Source organism: Geospiza fortis, unplaced genomic scaffold (assembly GCF_000277835.1).
Source record: "Geospiza fortis unplaced genomic scaffold, GeoFor_1.0 scaffold2, whole genome shotgun sequence".
NCBI classification, from domain to species: Eukaryota; Metazoa; Chordata; class Aves; order Passeriformes; family Thraupidae; genus Geospiza; species Geospiza fortis.
In genome coordinates this window covers 3,440,630-3,454,995 of record NW_005054366.1, presented here as the reverse complement: position 1 = coordinate 3,454,995, position 14,366 = coordinate 3,440,630, and the positions used below count along the sequence as shown (strand labels likewise).

Sequence of the window (14,366 nt, the reverse complement as noted above, 5' to 3'; positions counted from 1 at the left end):
GCACTCCCAGCATTGCCGGGAGCACCAGGCTGCCCAGCCAGTGCTGGCCCCTGCACCTCCAGCCCCTCTGAGTTCTGTTCCCGTGGCTGTCACAGCTTTTATTGTGGCCAAGGAAAAGCCATCACCCTGGCAGCATTCCCCAGGGAGCAACAGCCTCAGGTGCCCCCTGTGCTGGGGTGGGAGCCCTTGGCACAGAGCAGGACGTGCTGCAGGTGCCCAGCTACACCAGGAAGGGATCTGAAACCTCATCTGAGGCAGCAGCACACACACCTGGGTACAGAGCCAGGCACCTCACTGTGTCGAGTGAGGGTCCTGCCTGGCCCCCAGCCCCGTCCCTGACCCCAGCCCCGCTCCCCCAGGTGCAGAGCTTCCTGCGGGGCTGGCTGTGCCGCAGGAAGTGGAAGACCATCATCCAGGACTACATCAGGTCCCCCCACGCCGACAGCATGCGCAAGAGGAACCAGGTGGTGTTCAGCATGCTGGAGGCCGAGGCCGAGTACGTGCAGCAGCTCCACATCCTGGTCAACAACTTCCTGCGGCCGCTGCGCATGGCCGCCAGCTCCAAGAAGCCGCCCATCACCCACGACGATGTCAGCAGCATTTTCCTCAACAGGTGAGCTCTGTCCTGGGCTCCAGGAGCTCTGTGGTGTCCCAGCAGCTCTGCACACCCGCTGCCCTCCCTGGTGCTGGGAGTCTGCAGTTCCACCATTCCCTGGTGCTGGGAGTGTGCAGCTCCACCATTCCCTGGTGCTGGGAGTGTGCAGCTCCATCATTCCCTGGTGCTGCGAGTGTGCAGCTCCACCATTCCCTGGTGCTGGGAGTGTGCAGCTCCATCATTCCCTGGTGCTGGGAGTGTGCAGCTCCACCATTCCCTGGTGCTGGGAGTCTGCAGTTCCACCATTCCCTGGTGCTGGGAGTGTGCAGCTCCATCATTCCCTGGTGCTGGGAGTGTGCAGCTCCACCATTCCCTGGTGCTGGGAGTGTGCAGCTCCACCGTTGCCCCCTGTGCCCCCAGGCACCCTCTGCACTGCCTCGAGCAGCTGCCCCCAGCCAGCACAAGGGCTCCCTGCTCCCCCTGGGCTGGGGAATTTGTCTTAATTCCTCCTTATTTATCTCTCGTTCATCTGTCTGCTCTTGGTCTGGCTTAATCCTCTCTTGGTCCCTCTTCCAGTGAAACAATCATGTTTTTGCACCAAATTTTCTACCAAGGCCTGAAGGCGCGGATCTCCAGCTGGCCCACGCTGGTGCTGGGTGAGTGCTGCTGCCCCCTCCTCCTCCTCCTCCTCCTCCTCATCCTCCTGCTGCTGCTGCTCCTTCTGCAGCTCCACAGGCATTTGCCAACCAGCAGCAAAACCCTGCACACATGTCCTGGCTTGGTCACGTCAGCCGCACAGTAAAACCCCAGAGTGACCAAATTCTGGTGCTCCTGGTCCTGCTGGGAGGTGGGGCTGGACTGTGCACAGGGGGCTGATGCTGGAGAGCATCACTGGGTCCCATCAGAGCCTCCTGAGCTCAGCAGAGCTGGGGGCACGAGGGGCGGGACACGCCGGGGCTGCTCTGGGCTCAGGGCGGTGCTGGCTCCCAGGAGGGGCGGCAGCAGCCCACCCACGCCCCTGCTCTGCCTGCAGCCGACCTGTTTGACATCCTGCTGCCCATGCTGAACATCTACCAGGAGTTTGTGCGGAACCACCAGTACAGCCTGCAGATCCTGGCGCACTGCAAGCAGAACCGCGACTTCGACAAGCTGCTCAAGCACTACGAGGCCAAGCCTGACTGCGAGGAGAGGACCCTGGAGACCTTCCTCACCTACCCCATGTTCCAGGTGAGCCCTGCGGCCAGGGCTGGCCCGGGGGGCTGGGGGGGTGGGATAGGCAGCGCACACCCCATGCCCACAGCTGGCACTGTGTGGTGGAGGCAGAGCCTGGCTGAGGCTGCCCTGGGGCTGCACCCTGGTGGTCCCACATGGCTCCTGGGCCTGCTTGGGCCACCACTGTGAGGGGACCCTGGGTGCTGCTGGCTCCCCAGTTATCCCAGCAGGGTCCTGGGCACAGCCCCACGTTGTGCCCGCTCTTCATGCAGCTTTGGCACAAGGAGCTTTGGAGCTTTAACCACTCAGGCCAGGGTGTCCCCAGGCATGGCAGGAGCAGCCCAGAGTGGGCCCCTGCTGTCCCCGCTGAGCTCTGCTCTCTCCCTCGTGCTGCAGATCCCCAGGTACATCCTGACCCTGCACGAGCTGCTGGCTCACACGCCCCACGAGCACGTGGAGAGGAACAGCCTGGATTATGCCAAGTCCAAGCTGGAAGAGCTGTCCAGGTGAGAGCTGCTGATCCATCCCTGGGCTGTGGGACGGCTCCTGGCTGCTCCTGGACACAGACAGTGTTTCCCAGGGCTCCTGGATGATGAAATGAAGGCTTTGCAGGACTGGGATGGCTCTGAGTGTCTGGTTCTGTCCTCTGTTCAGAGCTGGTGGGGCTGCCCTGTGGGAAGGCGCTGAGGGCCTCAGAGATGAGCTCTTGGGAATTGGCCATAATTCCCTGCTTTTTATCCTCTTCCTCCCCAGCCCGTGGACTGTTCTGGAGTGTTCTGGATGTTGGTGCCAAACCCACCCGCACACTTTAAGTCCTGTAAAGAGTTTCCATCCCTTTTCGCACTCCTCAAGGAGCAGGGATATCAGAGGGGGCTGGTGATGGGATCTGTCTGCCCTGAATCTGAATTTTGTGATTTCCAAGCACTCCCATTTCAGTATTCATCAGCCTGGAGGCACAGCCTGGGCAGATGTACAGGTCTCCTCTGGAGCTCCTGCCTCTGTCTGGGTGGATCCTGCTGCAATTGCCTTGACATTCCTTCAGTTTTGGTTTTACCTGGTGCAGCCCCACCATGTGTCCAAAGGGAAAACTTGTGCAGATCCCATCCCAGCTCTGATCTTCTCCCCTCCATCCTTCAGGATAATGCATGATGAAGTGAGTGAGACTGAAAACATTCGCAAAAACCTGGCAATAGAGAGGATGATCATCGAGGGCTGTGAGATTCTGCTGGACACCAGCCAGACCTTCGTCAGACAAGGTCTGTGTCAGCATCAGCATCCCTCCCCTCTGGGGTGAATGTGAGCCCCGTGGCCCTGGCCCTGTCCTGTGTGCGCTGCTGGCTTGTGAAATTTAAATATATAACTCGGTTCTGAGTTTTCACTAATCAGAGGCACATCAGTTCAGGCAGCTCTGGCACTTTTGGGCAGTTTTGTCCCTGCCCTTTCCCCATCAGGGCATGGGAGGTGCGCCTTGGCTGTTGCTGGTGCCCCACTGGGGAGGCAGCAGCACCACGCGGAGCTCTGGTCCTGGAGCAGCGCCCTGGGCTGGGGCAGCCCTGGCTCTGGGGCTGTGCTGTGTGGCTGTGGGGGCTGACACCGTGTCCCCGCAGGGTCCCTGATCCAGGTGCCCATGTCGGAGAAAGGGAAGATCACGCGGGGCCGGCTGGGCTCGCTGTCGCTCCGCAAGGAGGGCGAGCGCCAGTGCTTCCTCTTCTCCAAGCACCTCATCATCTGCACCCGCGGCTCTGGGGGCAAGCTGCACCTCACCAAGGTGAGGGGCCGGGGCTGCTGCTGCTCCCTGCCCGTGGGGGGACAGAGGGTGGCCCAGCTGTGGCCCCAGCTGGTGACAGAGGGGTCAGGGACCCCCTTGGCCTGCCCTGGCACAGCCCCAGGGATGCTGGGCTGGGAGCCTGCGGCCACCTGGATTTATTTCACGTGATCCTTGTCGGAGCTGAGTCACGGGAGAGATGAGAAACTACATGATCTTGATAAAAGAATTCACCCTGGTTTGCAGCAGAAACGTTGGCAGTCTGTTCTGGAAGAAGCTGGAATCACAGCCTGGGCTGTCTGTAGCACTCCCAGCTCCTCTGGTTGCTCCCTGGGTTCCCGTGTCTATTTGGGGAAGTTTGGCAGTTAATTGAGCAAGAATCTTACAGAAATTGCTTGTTACTGGCATTAAATTATCAGTTTGAAGAATTACAGTCCGTGGCAAAGAGCTGATAATTGCAACAACAGACTTTGGGAAAATTAAATTTAAAGCTCCTATTAAATAATTTATAAACAAATTAGTTGATCAATTTGACAAGGAAAACCCAGGGATCCCAGCAGGCACAGATCGTTTTTCCCAGTGAAAGCAGAGGCCGTGTGTGTGTCCCCCTCCCCTGGACTGTCCCCTGGGGACACGGACCTGTCCCCAGCCCTGGGGTGGGGACAAGGACAGAGGAGCCACCAGCCCCAGGGGGGTCCCGCTGCTGAAGCCTGACTCCCGGCCTGGTGGGGGCTGTGCTGGGGGATGCCCAGCCCCAGGCTGGCAGGGCTGAGCCCCCTTTGTCCCCTGCAGAACGGGGTGATCTCCCTCATCGACTGCACGCTGGTGGAGGAGCCCGAGAGCACCGATGAGGACGGTAGGTTCTGGGGAGGTGGCTGGCTGTGCTTGGTGAGTGGGTCACATCCTGGTGCCAGTAGATTCAAGGAATCCACGATTGAGGTTTAATTAGATTAATTATTTACTGTGAACCAAGCAGACCCACACTTAGACAGACCTGATCTTCCTGGGGCAGCCAGCAACCCACAAAAACCTGAATAAACCTTCCTTGAAAGCTGGCTGGGAGAGAGGGGATGGGAAAGGCTTTCCCAATCATTGGGTGGGCTTTTTCTGTTCCAAAGCCAAAACATCAGGACAAGACATTGACCACCTTGACTTCAAAATCGTGGTGGAGCCAAAAGATTCTTCATCTTTCACCGTTATCCTGGTGGCCTCGTCCAGGCAGGAGAAGGCTGCATGGACCAGTGACATCAGCCAGGTAGGACCCAGCAGGGTGGGGTGTGGAGCTCTCAGCACGAGGAGCTGCCACGGGGTCCCTGCTGGGCCGTGGCATCAGTTTGGGCAGGCAGGTAACCCCGGGTTTGCTGTGTGCCCACGGCCCCACTGCTGCTCTGAGCCTGGGTTTGCACCCCGGGAGCTCTCCTGGCGCCCCTGGGGTGTGGGACCTGCAGGGAGCGGGGATGTGGCTGCTCTGGGGAAAGCCAAGCCCTGAGCTCCTCCACGTGCCGCCCGTGTCTCTGCAGTGCGTGGACAACATCCGCTGCAATGGGCTGATGATGAACGCCTTCGAGGAGAACTCCAAGGTCACCGTGCCTCAGATGATCAAGTGAGTGTGCAGGGGCAGGACACAGCTCCTCGGCAGCCCAACACTGCCAGGAGCCTCGGGAGCACTGGGACCTCCCTGGGACCTCACGGCCTCCCCCGTGTGCTCCGTGGGCTGTCCCAGTATGGTGATTAGCAGCGTTAATTGGCTGCTGAGGGATTTGCATGTGCTGGGGAGGTGGGAATGCTAAGGGGGAGAGTTCAGAGAAAAATAACAATAGTAAAGAGGGGGTAAAAGTGCCAGAAGGGAGGGGCGGGGGGCTGTCCTCCCTGTAGGTCCTGGGGTGCAAAGGCTGTGCTGGGACATGTGTGGGACAAGGGGGGCTGGTCCTAGCTTTGGGGACGGGGCAGCACGGGGGTGTTCCTGCCCCATTCCCTGCTGCCAGGCAGGGGAGGGGGCTTGGCTTGTCTGCACCTGGGGATGGCCCATCCACATCCCTCTGCCTGCTGAGCACTCCACCCATTCCAGGAGCCCATTCCAGGGTGTGGATTCCTGGGTTTTCCCTGGGAGCATTCCCACCTGTGTTTTCCATGGGGACACCCATAGGAACAGGGCTCCTTCCTGCACCGCTTCCCATGGTGTCTTGGTTTCGTTCCAGGCTGGAACCACAGAAATCTCGTTTCTCTGCAGGTCTGATGCCAGCTTGTATTGTGATGATGTTGACATTAGGTTCAGTAAAACGATGAATTCCTGCAAGGTCCTGCAGATCCGCTATGCCAGCGTGGAGCGGCTGCTGGAGAGGCTGACGGACCTGCGCTTCCTGAGCATCGACTTCCTCAACCCCTTCCTGCACTCCTACCGCGTCTTCACCACCGCCCTCGTGGTGCTCGACAAGCTCATCACCATCTACAAGAAGCCCATCAGTGCCATCCCTGCACGGTGAGGCTGCAGTGCTGCCAGGGACCTGTCCTGTCCCTGCTGCCACCCTGGGACTGTCACTGCTCCCCGTGAGCTGTGCTACCCACAAACAGGGGAAGGAGACGAATCCAAGCTCTGCGGGTATCCCCCCTCCTGGGAGGGCCAGGAACTGCCCACGGGGTGGAGTTGGCTCTGCTGCTGTGGCTGGGGCACGCCCTGGGGTCCCAGTGCTGCCCATGGGGTGGTGGGGCTCAGTTGGCTCTGCTGCTGTGGCTGGGGCACGCCCTGGGGTCCCAGTGCCACGGGGGGGTTCCCGAGCACCTCCTGGGCAGGGCGGGTGCCAGCTCAGCCTCTCGCTGTCCCTGCCAGGTCCCTGGAGCTGCTGTTTGCAAACAGCCAGACCAACAAGCTGCTCTACGGGGAGCCCCCCAAGTCGCCCCGGGCCAACCGCAAGTTCTCGTCGCCGCCGCCGCTGTCGCTGAGCAAGTCGTCGTCGCCCAGCCGGCGCAGGAAGCTGTCCCTCAACATCCCCATCATCACCGGCGGCAAGGCGCTCGACCTGGCCGCGCTCAGCTGCTCCTCCAACGGCTACGCCGGCGTCTACTCCTCCATGGCCCCCTTCAGCAAGACCACGCTGGACATCAACAAGCTCTACGTGTCCAGTGGCTATCCCAACAAGATCCCCGACGAGGGAGAAGCAGCCTCGGAAAAGCAAGAGGAGTCCCTGCCAGGCAAGCAGAGTGAGTGCCTGTGGGTTTGGGCTCTGGCACTGAGGGGCTGGTTTAGGTGCACGCACAGAGAGCTCCTGCCTCCTGAAAACTCAGGAGGAGTAAAAAACTCAGTAATTTTTAATGATAAAACAAAAAAACCACCCAACCCCCCCACCTCAAGGAAAAAGCCTGTTCCAAAGTATCCTACAGAAATGGCAGAACTCTGTACCTTTCCCATACATGGTGGCTGCATCCCAAGCTGGAACGGGGCAGACTTGAGGAAAATGGGAAGAACTAAAAGGTGGCTGTGTTTGTGTGCAGCGATTGTAAAGGGGTTCCCTGTCCTCCCAGGCTCAGAGGTGTCTGTCAGGGAAGAGTCGGACACAGATCCCAACCACAGCGATGAAGCAGAAGCTGAAGCTTCCCCAACGAAATCTCCAACGACTCCCAAGTCCATCAAGTGCAAAAATTCATCAGGTAACGAGTGAGGTCTGGGGGTGCCCGTGTCTCGGGGGGCTGGCACGTGTGGGGCCCTGTCTGGCAGCAGCAGTGCCCACAGGAGTGTTGGGTTTTTTCTCCCGCAGATTTCTCGCTGTTTTCCTACAACAATGGCATGGTGATGACGTCCTGCCGGGACCTGGACAGCACCCGCAGCGCCCTGTCTGCCACCTCTGCCTTTGCCATTGCCACGGCAGGGGCCAACGAGGGCACCCCCACCAAGGAGAAGTACCGCAGGATGTCCCTGGCCAGCGCAGGTACCTGCCCCAGGGACTGCCTCTGGGGTGCCTATTGCCACCACAGGGGTTTCCCTGCAGGCACACTCTGGGCTGGGAGCCCCCAGAGCCCGCAGAGCCTGCTCCAGGCTGTGCCCTGGGGTCTGGGCATGGCACTGCCCAAGGACTGTGCAGGTCCCTGGGTGTCCCCTGCCTCCTGACACAGGGAAGGGGTGCTCCTCTGGCAGCCCCAGAGGGGCTGTGAGCCCTCCCTGAGGGGCTGTGCCATGCTGAGGGCCCCTGGCAGTTTCAGGGTTCCCGACGGACCAGCGGAACGGGGACAAGGAGTTTGTGATCCGGAGAGCCGCCACCAACCGCGTGCTGAACGTGCTGCGGCACTGGGTGTCCAAGCACTCCCAGGTGGGCAGCGCCGCCTTCCCGCTCTCCCTCCTGCCTGCCTGAGTGCTGGGCAGCTCAGCCAGCCTTGCTGAGAGGCAGTCTGGCACTGAGGGTCTGATGGAGCAGTGTGGATGGTGAGGAGCAGGGGAAAGTCACAGCTCTCCCAGGCTGGTGATGCTGATGCAATGGAACTGAGTGAGCCTGCTGCCCTCCCGTGCTGGGATTGTGCTGGGAAGAGGCAGCCCTTGCCCAGCTGGGAAGGAAGCAGCTCTGCTGGATCAGGGTCGCTCCAGCACAGTAATCCAGGCTGTGCTGGCCTTGGCAGGACTTTGAGACCAACGAGGAGCTGAAGTTCCGGGTGATTGGCTTCCTGGAGGAGGTGATCCACGACCCCGAGCTCCTGACGCAGGAGAGGAAGGCAGCTGCCAACATCATCAGGTGAGGGGCTGCAGGTTTTGTGTCAGGCTTGTCCTGGCACTGCCAGCTGCTGGCTGCTCCTGCTCTCACCCGGGAGCACAGCAGGCTCAGCAGGGACTGTGCCGGGGCTGGGAGCAGCCAGGGAGGAAGATGAGGAGGAGGCTGGGTGGTGCTCAGCCTCGGGGCAGGGCGGGTGCGACCCCCTTGGTGCCCGTCTGAGGTTCAGTGCTGAGCCCAGAGGGTGCTGGTGTGGCACCGTGGCTCCCAGGGCTGTGCTGGCACTCAGGGTGTGCCCACCCCACACTGAGGGCAGGACTCTTGTCTTGCAGCAGGGCTGACACTTGTGGGGCCATGTGGCCTCTGCTAAGGAGTGTTTTTCTCTGTAAGATGAGGAATGGCACTGAGGGGGTCTCCTGACACACAGGCTGAGAGTTGCAGCCAGGCTGTTCCTCGGAGCCGCGCTGCCCTGTCAGAGCTGTGTGGGTCTGGCGCTCTCCCAGCTGCAGAAATCCTCTCTTTCTGTGCCACAGGACCTTGACACAGGAGGATCCAGGAGACAACCAGATAACCCTGGAGGAGGTGGTGCAGATGGTAAATGCTCCTTCCCTCCCTGCCTACCTGCCCCTGCTGCCTTGGGGTGGTGGAAGGGGAGCAGCCAAAGGTCCTGGTGCTCACTCAGGGCAGAGTGAGCCTCCGAGGGCAGTGCCAGGGGTGCAGCTGCACAGCAGGAAAGGCTTTCTGGGGAGGGGCCAGCTGTGAGCACAGCTGGATCTGTTAGGGCAGAGGCAGCACCAGCCAGCCCACAGGCACATTATTCCCCTGCAGTCAGCAGAATGGCTGCAGAGGGCACAGAGACACCTTCCTGCTGCTGCCTGTGCCCCAGGGGCTCCCATCGTGTCCTCTGTGTCCCCAAACCTGTTCCAGTTCCAAGTGAGGGGCTCTGGCTCAGCCAGCATCACTGCTGCTCCCCGGAAAGAGAGAGCCCTGGGAATGTGCATGGATTTAGAGCCCCCAGGGTGGCTGCAGAGCACTTGCTGCCCTTCTGCACTGAAAAAAACCCAACCAAACCTGTTCCCAGAAGAACACAAGAGCCACTTGAAACTGGCCTGGAGCACCTGAAACACCCAAGACTCTGTCCCCTGGCTCTGCTGGTGGCTTCTGGAGGGGTGCACTCCCTCCTGGGCTTTGTTTGAGCTGTTGCCCAGAATTGCATGTTCTGGAAACTTCCTCTGAAGAGGAGAGGACAGGAGAGCCCTGGGGGCTTTGCTCTGCCCCTCAGGCTGGGCAGCGTGACCTGCAGTCAAAGGGTGCTGGGATGGGAGGCTGCCCTGGGGTTTGGGATGCACATCACGAGCAGGGGGCTGCGTTGTTTGCTGGAGCTTTCCCAACCCCTGCCCCAGGGGATTGTGCAAGGGCTCTTGCCTTGTGCTGGGCTCTTGTGTGCGTGTGTTGATCTTGGGGTGTTCTCCTGTGTCACCAGGGCAGTTTGGGGTTTTATTTGGGCGGGATGCCAGTGGGCTTTGTTGTTTTTGGTGGCTGATCTTCTCCCTGAGGCGGTGGGGTGGAGGTGTTGCAGGAGTGGCACCAGCCCCATCCAAGCACTGTTTGTGGGGGTGTTGTGGGGGTGTTGGGTGGCCCAGAGCTGTGCCCAAGGACTGGTATCAGTGACAATGTCTCTGTGATGGTTTAGGACAGTCACCAGTGGCTCCGTGCAGTCTGGACCTCAGGCTTTGGCTGTGGCCCCAGGGTGGGGGCACCCTGAGCCCTGCTGCGCTGCAGTGCTGCTTGGCCAGAGCCAGGCAGTGGGGACAGGGCTCATCCCTGCTCCCCTGCTTTCCTGGAAATACCTTGGCAGAGCCATCTTGCCCCTCCTGGGCAGGGCTGCAGTGCTCCAGCTGGGATCCCTGGGTGCTTTGCTAATTAAACAGCCAAAGGCTGCATGATTAAATCCCTGGGGTTCTCGAGGCTGGCAGGAGCTTGGCACAGGCATGGTGTGGGCTGGGTGCCTCTGGAGCACCACATCTGGCTTTGCTGGGAAAAGCCTTTGGCCTGGGAGCCTGGCTTGGCTTTGGGTTTGTGTCGTTGGTGTGTGGGATTCTCACTGGTGAGCCCCGCTGTTCTCTGTCCCACAGGCCGAGGGGGTCAAAGCAGAACCCTTCGAAAACCATTCAGCCCTGGAGATCGCAGAGCAGCTGACGCTGCTGGACCACCTGGTCTTCAAGAAGATCCCATATGAGTGAGTGATCCCCATGGGACAGGAAAGGCAGCTCTGGTCAGCCAGGGCCCCATGGGCAGCCTGGCTGGGCTGACCCCAGAGAGTGCAGAGCCTTCCTGGCCTTTGCCAGTAGCCCAGACTTGGCTCAAGGACAGATTTGGAGCCCTGTGACTTCTCTGCTTTTGTGGGATGTCCCAAGGTAATTGGCTCAGGGAGACCCTCCTACAACCATCACACGTCCAGCCACATCCACGGTCCCTTCCCAGCAGTGTGGGGGCAAAGACCCCGGGATCTCCATCCTGTGGATGCAGTGGAGCTTGCAGGGCTTGGACATCCCGCAAAACTGAGAAATAAAAGTTGACCTGAGCCCTGTGGTTTGCAGGGAATTCTTTGGGCAAGGCTGGATGAAGCTGGAGAAGAACGAGAGGACTCCATACATCATGAAGAACACAAAGCACTTCAATGATGTAGGTGCAGCTGCAGGGCACAGGGGGGTGGGCACGGGGGAGGCAGCTCAGCCCCCTCCCCAGGGCTGGGGTGAGGGAGGGTCACCTGCCCCACGGCCCTGCCCTGCCCCATGGCCCGTCCCTGCCCCCCGGCCCTGCCCTGCCCCATGGCCCGTCCCTGCCCCCCGGCCCTGCCCTGCCCCATGGCCCGTCCCTGCCCCCCGGCCCTGCCCTGCCCCATGGCCCGTCCCTGCCCCCCGGCCCTGCCCTGCCCCATGGCCCGTCCCTGCCCCCCGGCCCTGCCCTGCCCCATGGCCCGTCCCTGCCCCCCGGCCCTGCCCTGCCCCATGGCCCGTCCCTGCCCCCCGGCCCTGCCCTGCCCCATGGCCCGTCCCTGCCCCCCGGCCCTGCCCTGCCCCATGGCCCGTCCCTGCCCCCCGGCCCTGCCCTGCCCCATGGCCCGTCCCTGCCCCCCGGCCCTGCCCTGCCCCATGGCCCGTCCCTGCCCCCCGGCCCTGCCCTGCCCCATGGCCCGTCCCTGCCCCCCGGCCCTGCCCTGCCCCATGGCCCGTCCCTGCCCCCCGGCCCTGCCCTGCCCCATGGCCCGTCCCTGCCCCCCGGCCCTGCCCTGCCCCATGGCCCGTCCCTGCCCCCCGGCCCTGCCCTGCCCCATGGCCCGTCCCTGCCCCCCGGCCCTGCCCTGCCCCATGGCCCGTCCCTGCCCCCCGGCCCTGCCCTGCCCCATGGCCCGTCCCTGCCCCCCGGCCCTGCCCTGCCCCATGGCCCTGCCCTGCCCCACAGCCCTGCCCTGCCCCATGGGCCCTGCCTGCCCCACGGCCCTGCCTACCCCACAGGCCTCGGTGCAGGTGGAGGCAGTCCTGCTGCAGTACTGCTGGCGGGGCTGCAGCGGCACAGGGAGATCCAGCCCTGCTGCGAGGCTGGGGTGCCCAAAGCCACGCTGAAGGCCGGGCTGGGGCCGTGTCTCCCCAAGGTCAGCAACCTGATTGCCTCGGAGATCATCCGCAACGAGGAGATCGCGGCGCGCGCCAGCGCCATCGAGAAGTGGGTGGCGGTGGCCGACATCTGCCGCTGCCTGCACAACTACAACGCCGTGCTGGAGATCACCTCCTCCCTCAACCGCAGTGCCATCTTCCGCCTCAAGAAAACGTGGCTCAAGGTCTCCAAGCAGGTAGGGCTGGGCCCTCCGGGGAGCTGGGTTTGCTGGGGGGTGTTGGGGCAGGGTCAACGAGTTAGAAAATGGGAAAGGGGTTTCAGGTTGTTCTCGGGAGGGAGGTGGTGGGTTGACAGGCAGACCTGCCCTGGAGTCGGGTTTACTAATGGAATTGTTTGGGTTAGAAAAGCTCTCTGAGACCATGCAAGTCCAGCTGTTCCCTTGGCACTGCCAAGGCCACCAGTAACCCCTGTCCCCAAGTGCCACATCCACGTATCTGTTAAATCCCTCCACTGGCTCCACCACCACCCTGGGCAGCTGTGCCAGAGCTGGACAGCCATTAAGAAATTTTCCCAATATCCAATCTAAACTTCTCCTGGCACAACCCCTTTCCCCTTGTCTCATCACTTGTTACCTGTGAGAAGACACAGGCCCCACCCTGCAAGGCAGAGGTGCAGTTGAACCTCTCTGAGCCGGCACCACTGTGGGCTCCCACCAGCCAGGAGCAGTTGTTTTTGCTATAAAATGACAAACTTGTGAATGAAAACAGGCGAGGGCAGAGGTGGGAGCAGGGGGAGGCAGTGAGTGCACAGCCTGCTCACCTGCAGCCAGGTGTGACAGCCAGGGCACGCTGTACCTGTGCAGGTGCAGGTGGAGTGGGGTGCCCTGGGCAGGGCGGGCTGGAATTGCCCCTGTGGCTCTGCAGGCTGCCCCCAGCCACCGGGGGTACTTCCAGGGCCCCTGCCAGCAGCACTCTGGTTTCTTGCAGACGAAGGCTCTGATTGATAAGCTCCAGAAGCTGGTGTCGTCGGAGGGCAGGTTCAAGAACCTGAGGGAGGCACTGAAAAAGTGAGTGAATGGTGCTTCTCCTCCTCCCCCAGGGCTGCTCCTGGCTGCTCTGGGGCCTGCAGGGTGGGGGGAGCTGAGCTCTGCTCCCAGGATCGCTCAGAGCCTGCACTGAAGGGTGTCCTGTGGGGCCAGCACAGTGCCTGGCAAAGTGATCCTCAGGACTGAGCTGCTCCTTTGGGCAGCATGGCGAAAGATGGGAATAAAAGGGACTGCACAGGGAAAAATCACTGCCAGACACCAGAGAGCAATTTTCCCCATCACTATCACAGAATCATCAAATCCCAGAATGGTTCAGGTTGGAAGGGACCTTAAAGCTCATCTTGTTCCATTCCTCTCTGTGGGCAGGGCCCCCTTCCACTAGATCAAGTTGCCCATGGAAGCTTCTAAAGGTCTTCCTGACCCTCCGTGCTGTCAAAGATGCCCCAGCTCATCTCCTGCCCATCTCCCATGGCTTTGTGAGGGGCACAGCCACAGGTCCTGCCTGTCCTGCTGTGCTGGTGGGGATGAGGCCCAGGACACCGGGAGCCTTCTCTGGGAGAGCTCTCCTATATTAGAGAGACTCCTTCCACCTCTGCTGGCTGCAGAGCTGTCCCCTTCTCCCCTGCCCTGCCCCAAGCTCCAAACTGAGGGAGTTTTGCTCCTCATTCCTTTCTGGTTCACTCCTGAAGTTGTGACCCCCCGTGTGTCCCCTACCTGGGCATGTACCTGACGGACCTGGCGTTCATCGAGGAGGGCACCCCCAACTACACCGAGGATGGCCTGGTGAACTTCTCCAAAATGAGGATGGTGAGTGCTCCAGGGGCTGGGCTGGGTGATGTGGCTGTGGCCAGGCCTGAGTCCCCTCAGCCTTCACCTGCACAGCACCAGGAGGCCACATGTGTCCCCTGCACACACCTAGGGTTGTTCCCAGTGTCTGGAAGAGACAAAAAGGCCTCTGCATTGTGCTGTGCTGGGTGCCCCTGCCCTCCTGGGCACTGGGATGGGTTCTCTGAGTGATGGCTGAGCCATGAGCACCTCCTGTGTTATATCCCTGCACAGATCTCACACATCATAAGGGAGATCCGCCAGTTCCAGCAAACCTCCTACAAGATCGAGCACCAGCCGAAGGTACAGCCCTGTCCCCAGAGCCTCGGGCAGGCTCTGCCCCTCATCTCCCTCTTCCATCACAGCATCTAAGCCTTCAGTTCCTGGCAGCTCCCTGCTGGAGTCTGTTGGAGGGGTCAGTCAGGGGATGGAGGGAGGCTGTGGGGGCTCAGCAGACTCCCCGTGCTCCCCAGGCAGCTGCAGCAGAGGAGTTGCTGCAGAGGGCAGCACCGATGGACAGCCCGGGGTGCTCAGGGGTGCACCCGGCCACGCTGAGCAGCAGCGGTTAGGGGCAGCACGCCCTGCCGTGGAGCAGAGCGCGCCGTGCCACCC

The 14,366-nt window shown here is 61.4% G+C and overlaps 1 protein-coding gene across 1 annotated transcript in view; it reads left to right on the top strand.

Annotated features, from left to right (window-relative positions):
• RASGRF1 (Ras protein specific guanine nucleotide releasing factor 1) overlaps positions 1-14,323 on the top strand; it is an 18,592-nt gene extending 4,269 nt beyond the window's left edge. The window contains exons 3-25 of the mRNA XM_031059672.1: positions 328-613; positions 1,172-1,251; positions 1,629-1,822; positions 2,204-2,313; positions 2,945-3,063; positions 3,415-3,575; positions 4,365-4,428; positions 4,691-4,827; positions 5,093-5,175; positions 5,803-6,051; positions 6,400-6,770; positions 7,062-7,217; positions 7,325-7,495; positions 7,761-7,873; positions 8,178-8,290; positions 8,800-8,860; positions 10,402-10,505; positions 10,867-10,951; positions 11,922-12,119; positions 12,871-12,950; positions 13,619-13,736; positions 13,989-14,057; positions 14,228-14,323. Coding sequence (XP_030915532.1) covers positions 328-613; positions 1,172-1,251; positions 1,629-1,822; positions 2,204-2,313; positions 2,945-3,063; positions 3,415-3,575; positions 4,365-4,428; positions 4,691-4,827; positions 5,093-5,175; positions 5,803-6,051; positions 6,400-6,770; positions 7,062-7,217; positions 7,325-7,495; positions 7,761-7,873; positions 8,178-8,290; positions 8,800-8,860; positions 10,402-10,505; positions 10,867-10,951; positions 11,922-12,119; positions 12,871-12,950; positions 13,619-13,736; positions 13,989-14,057; positions 14,228-14,323 — 3,218 coding nt within the window. The remainder of the gene's footprint in view (positions 1-327; positions 614-1,171; positions 1,252-1,628; positions 1,823-2,203; positions 2,314-2,944; positions 3,064-3,414; positions 3,576-4,364; positions 4,429-4,690; positions 4,828-5,092; positions 5,176-5,802; positions 6,052-6,399; positions 6,771-7,061; positions 7,218-7,324; positions 7,496-7,760; positions 7,874-8,177; positions 8,291-8,799; positions 8,861-10,401; positions 10,506-10,866; positions 10,952-11,921; positions 12,120-12,870; positions 12,951-13,618; positions 13,737-13,988; positions 14,058-14,227) is intronic.
• The last annotated feature ends 43 nt before the right edge of the window (positions 14,324-14,366 follow it).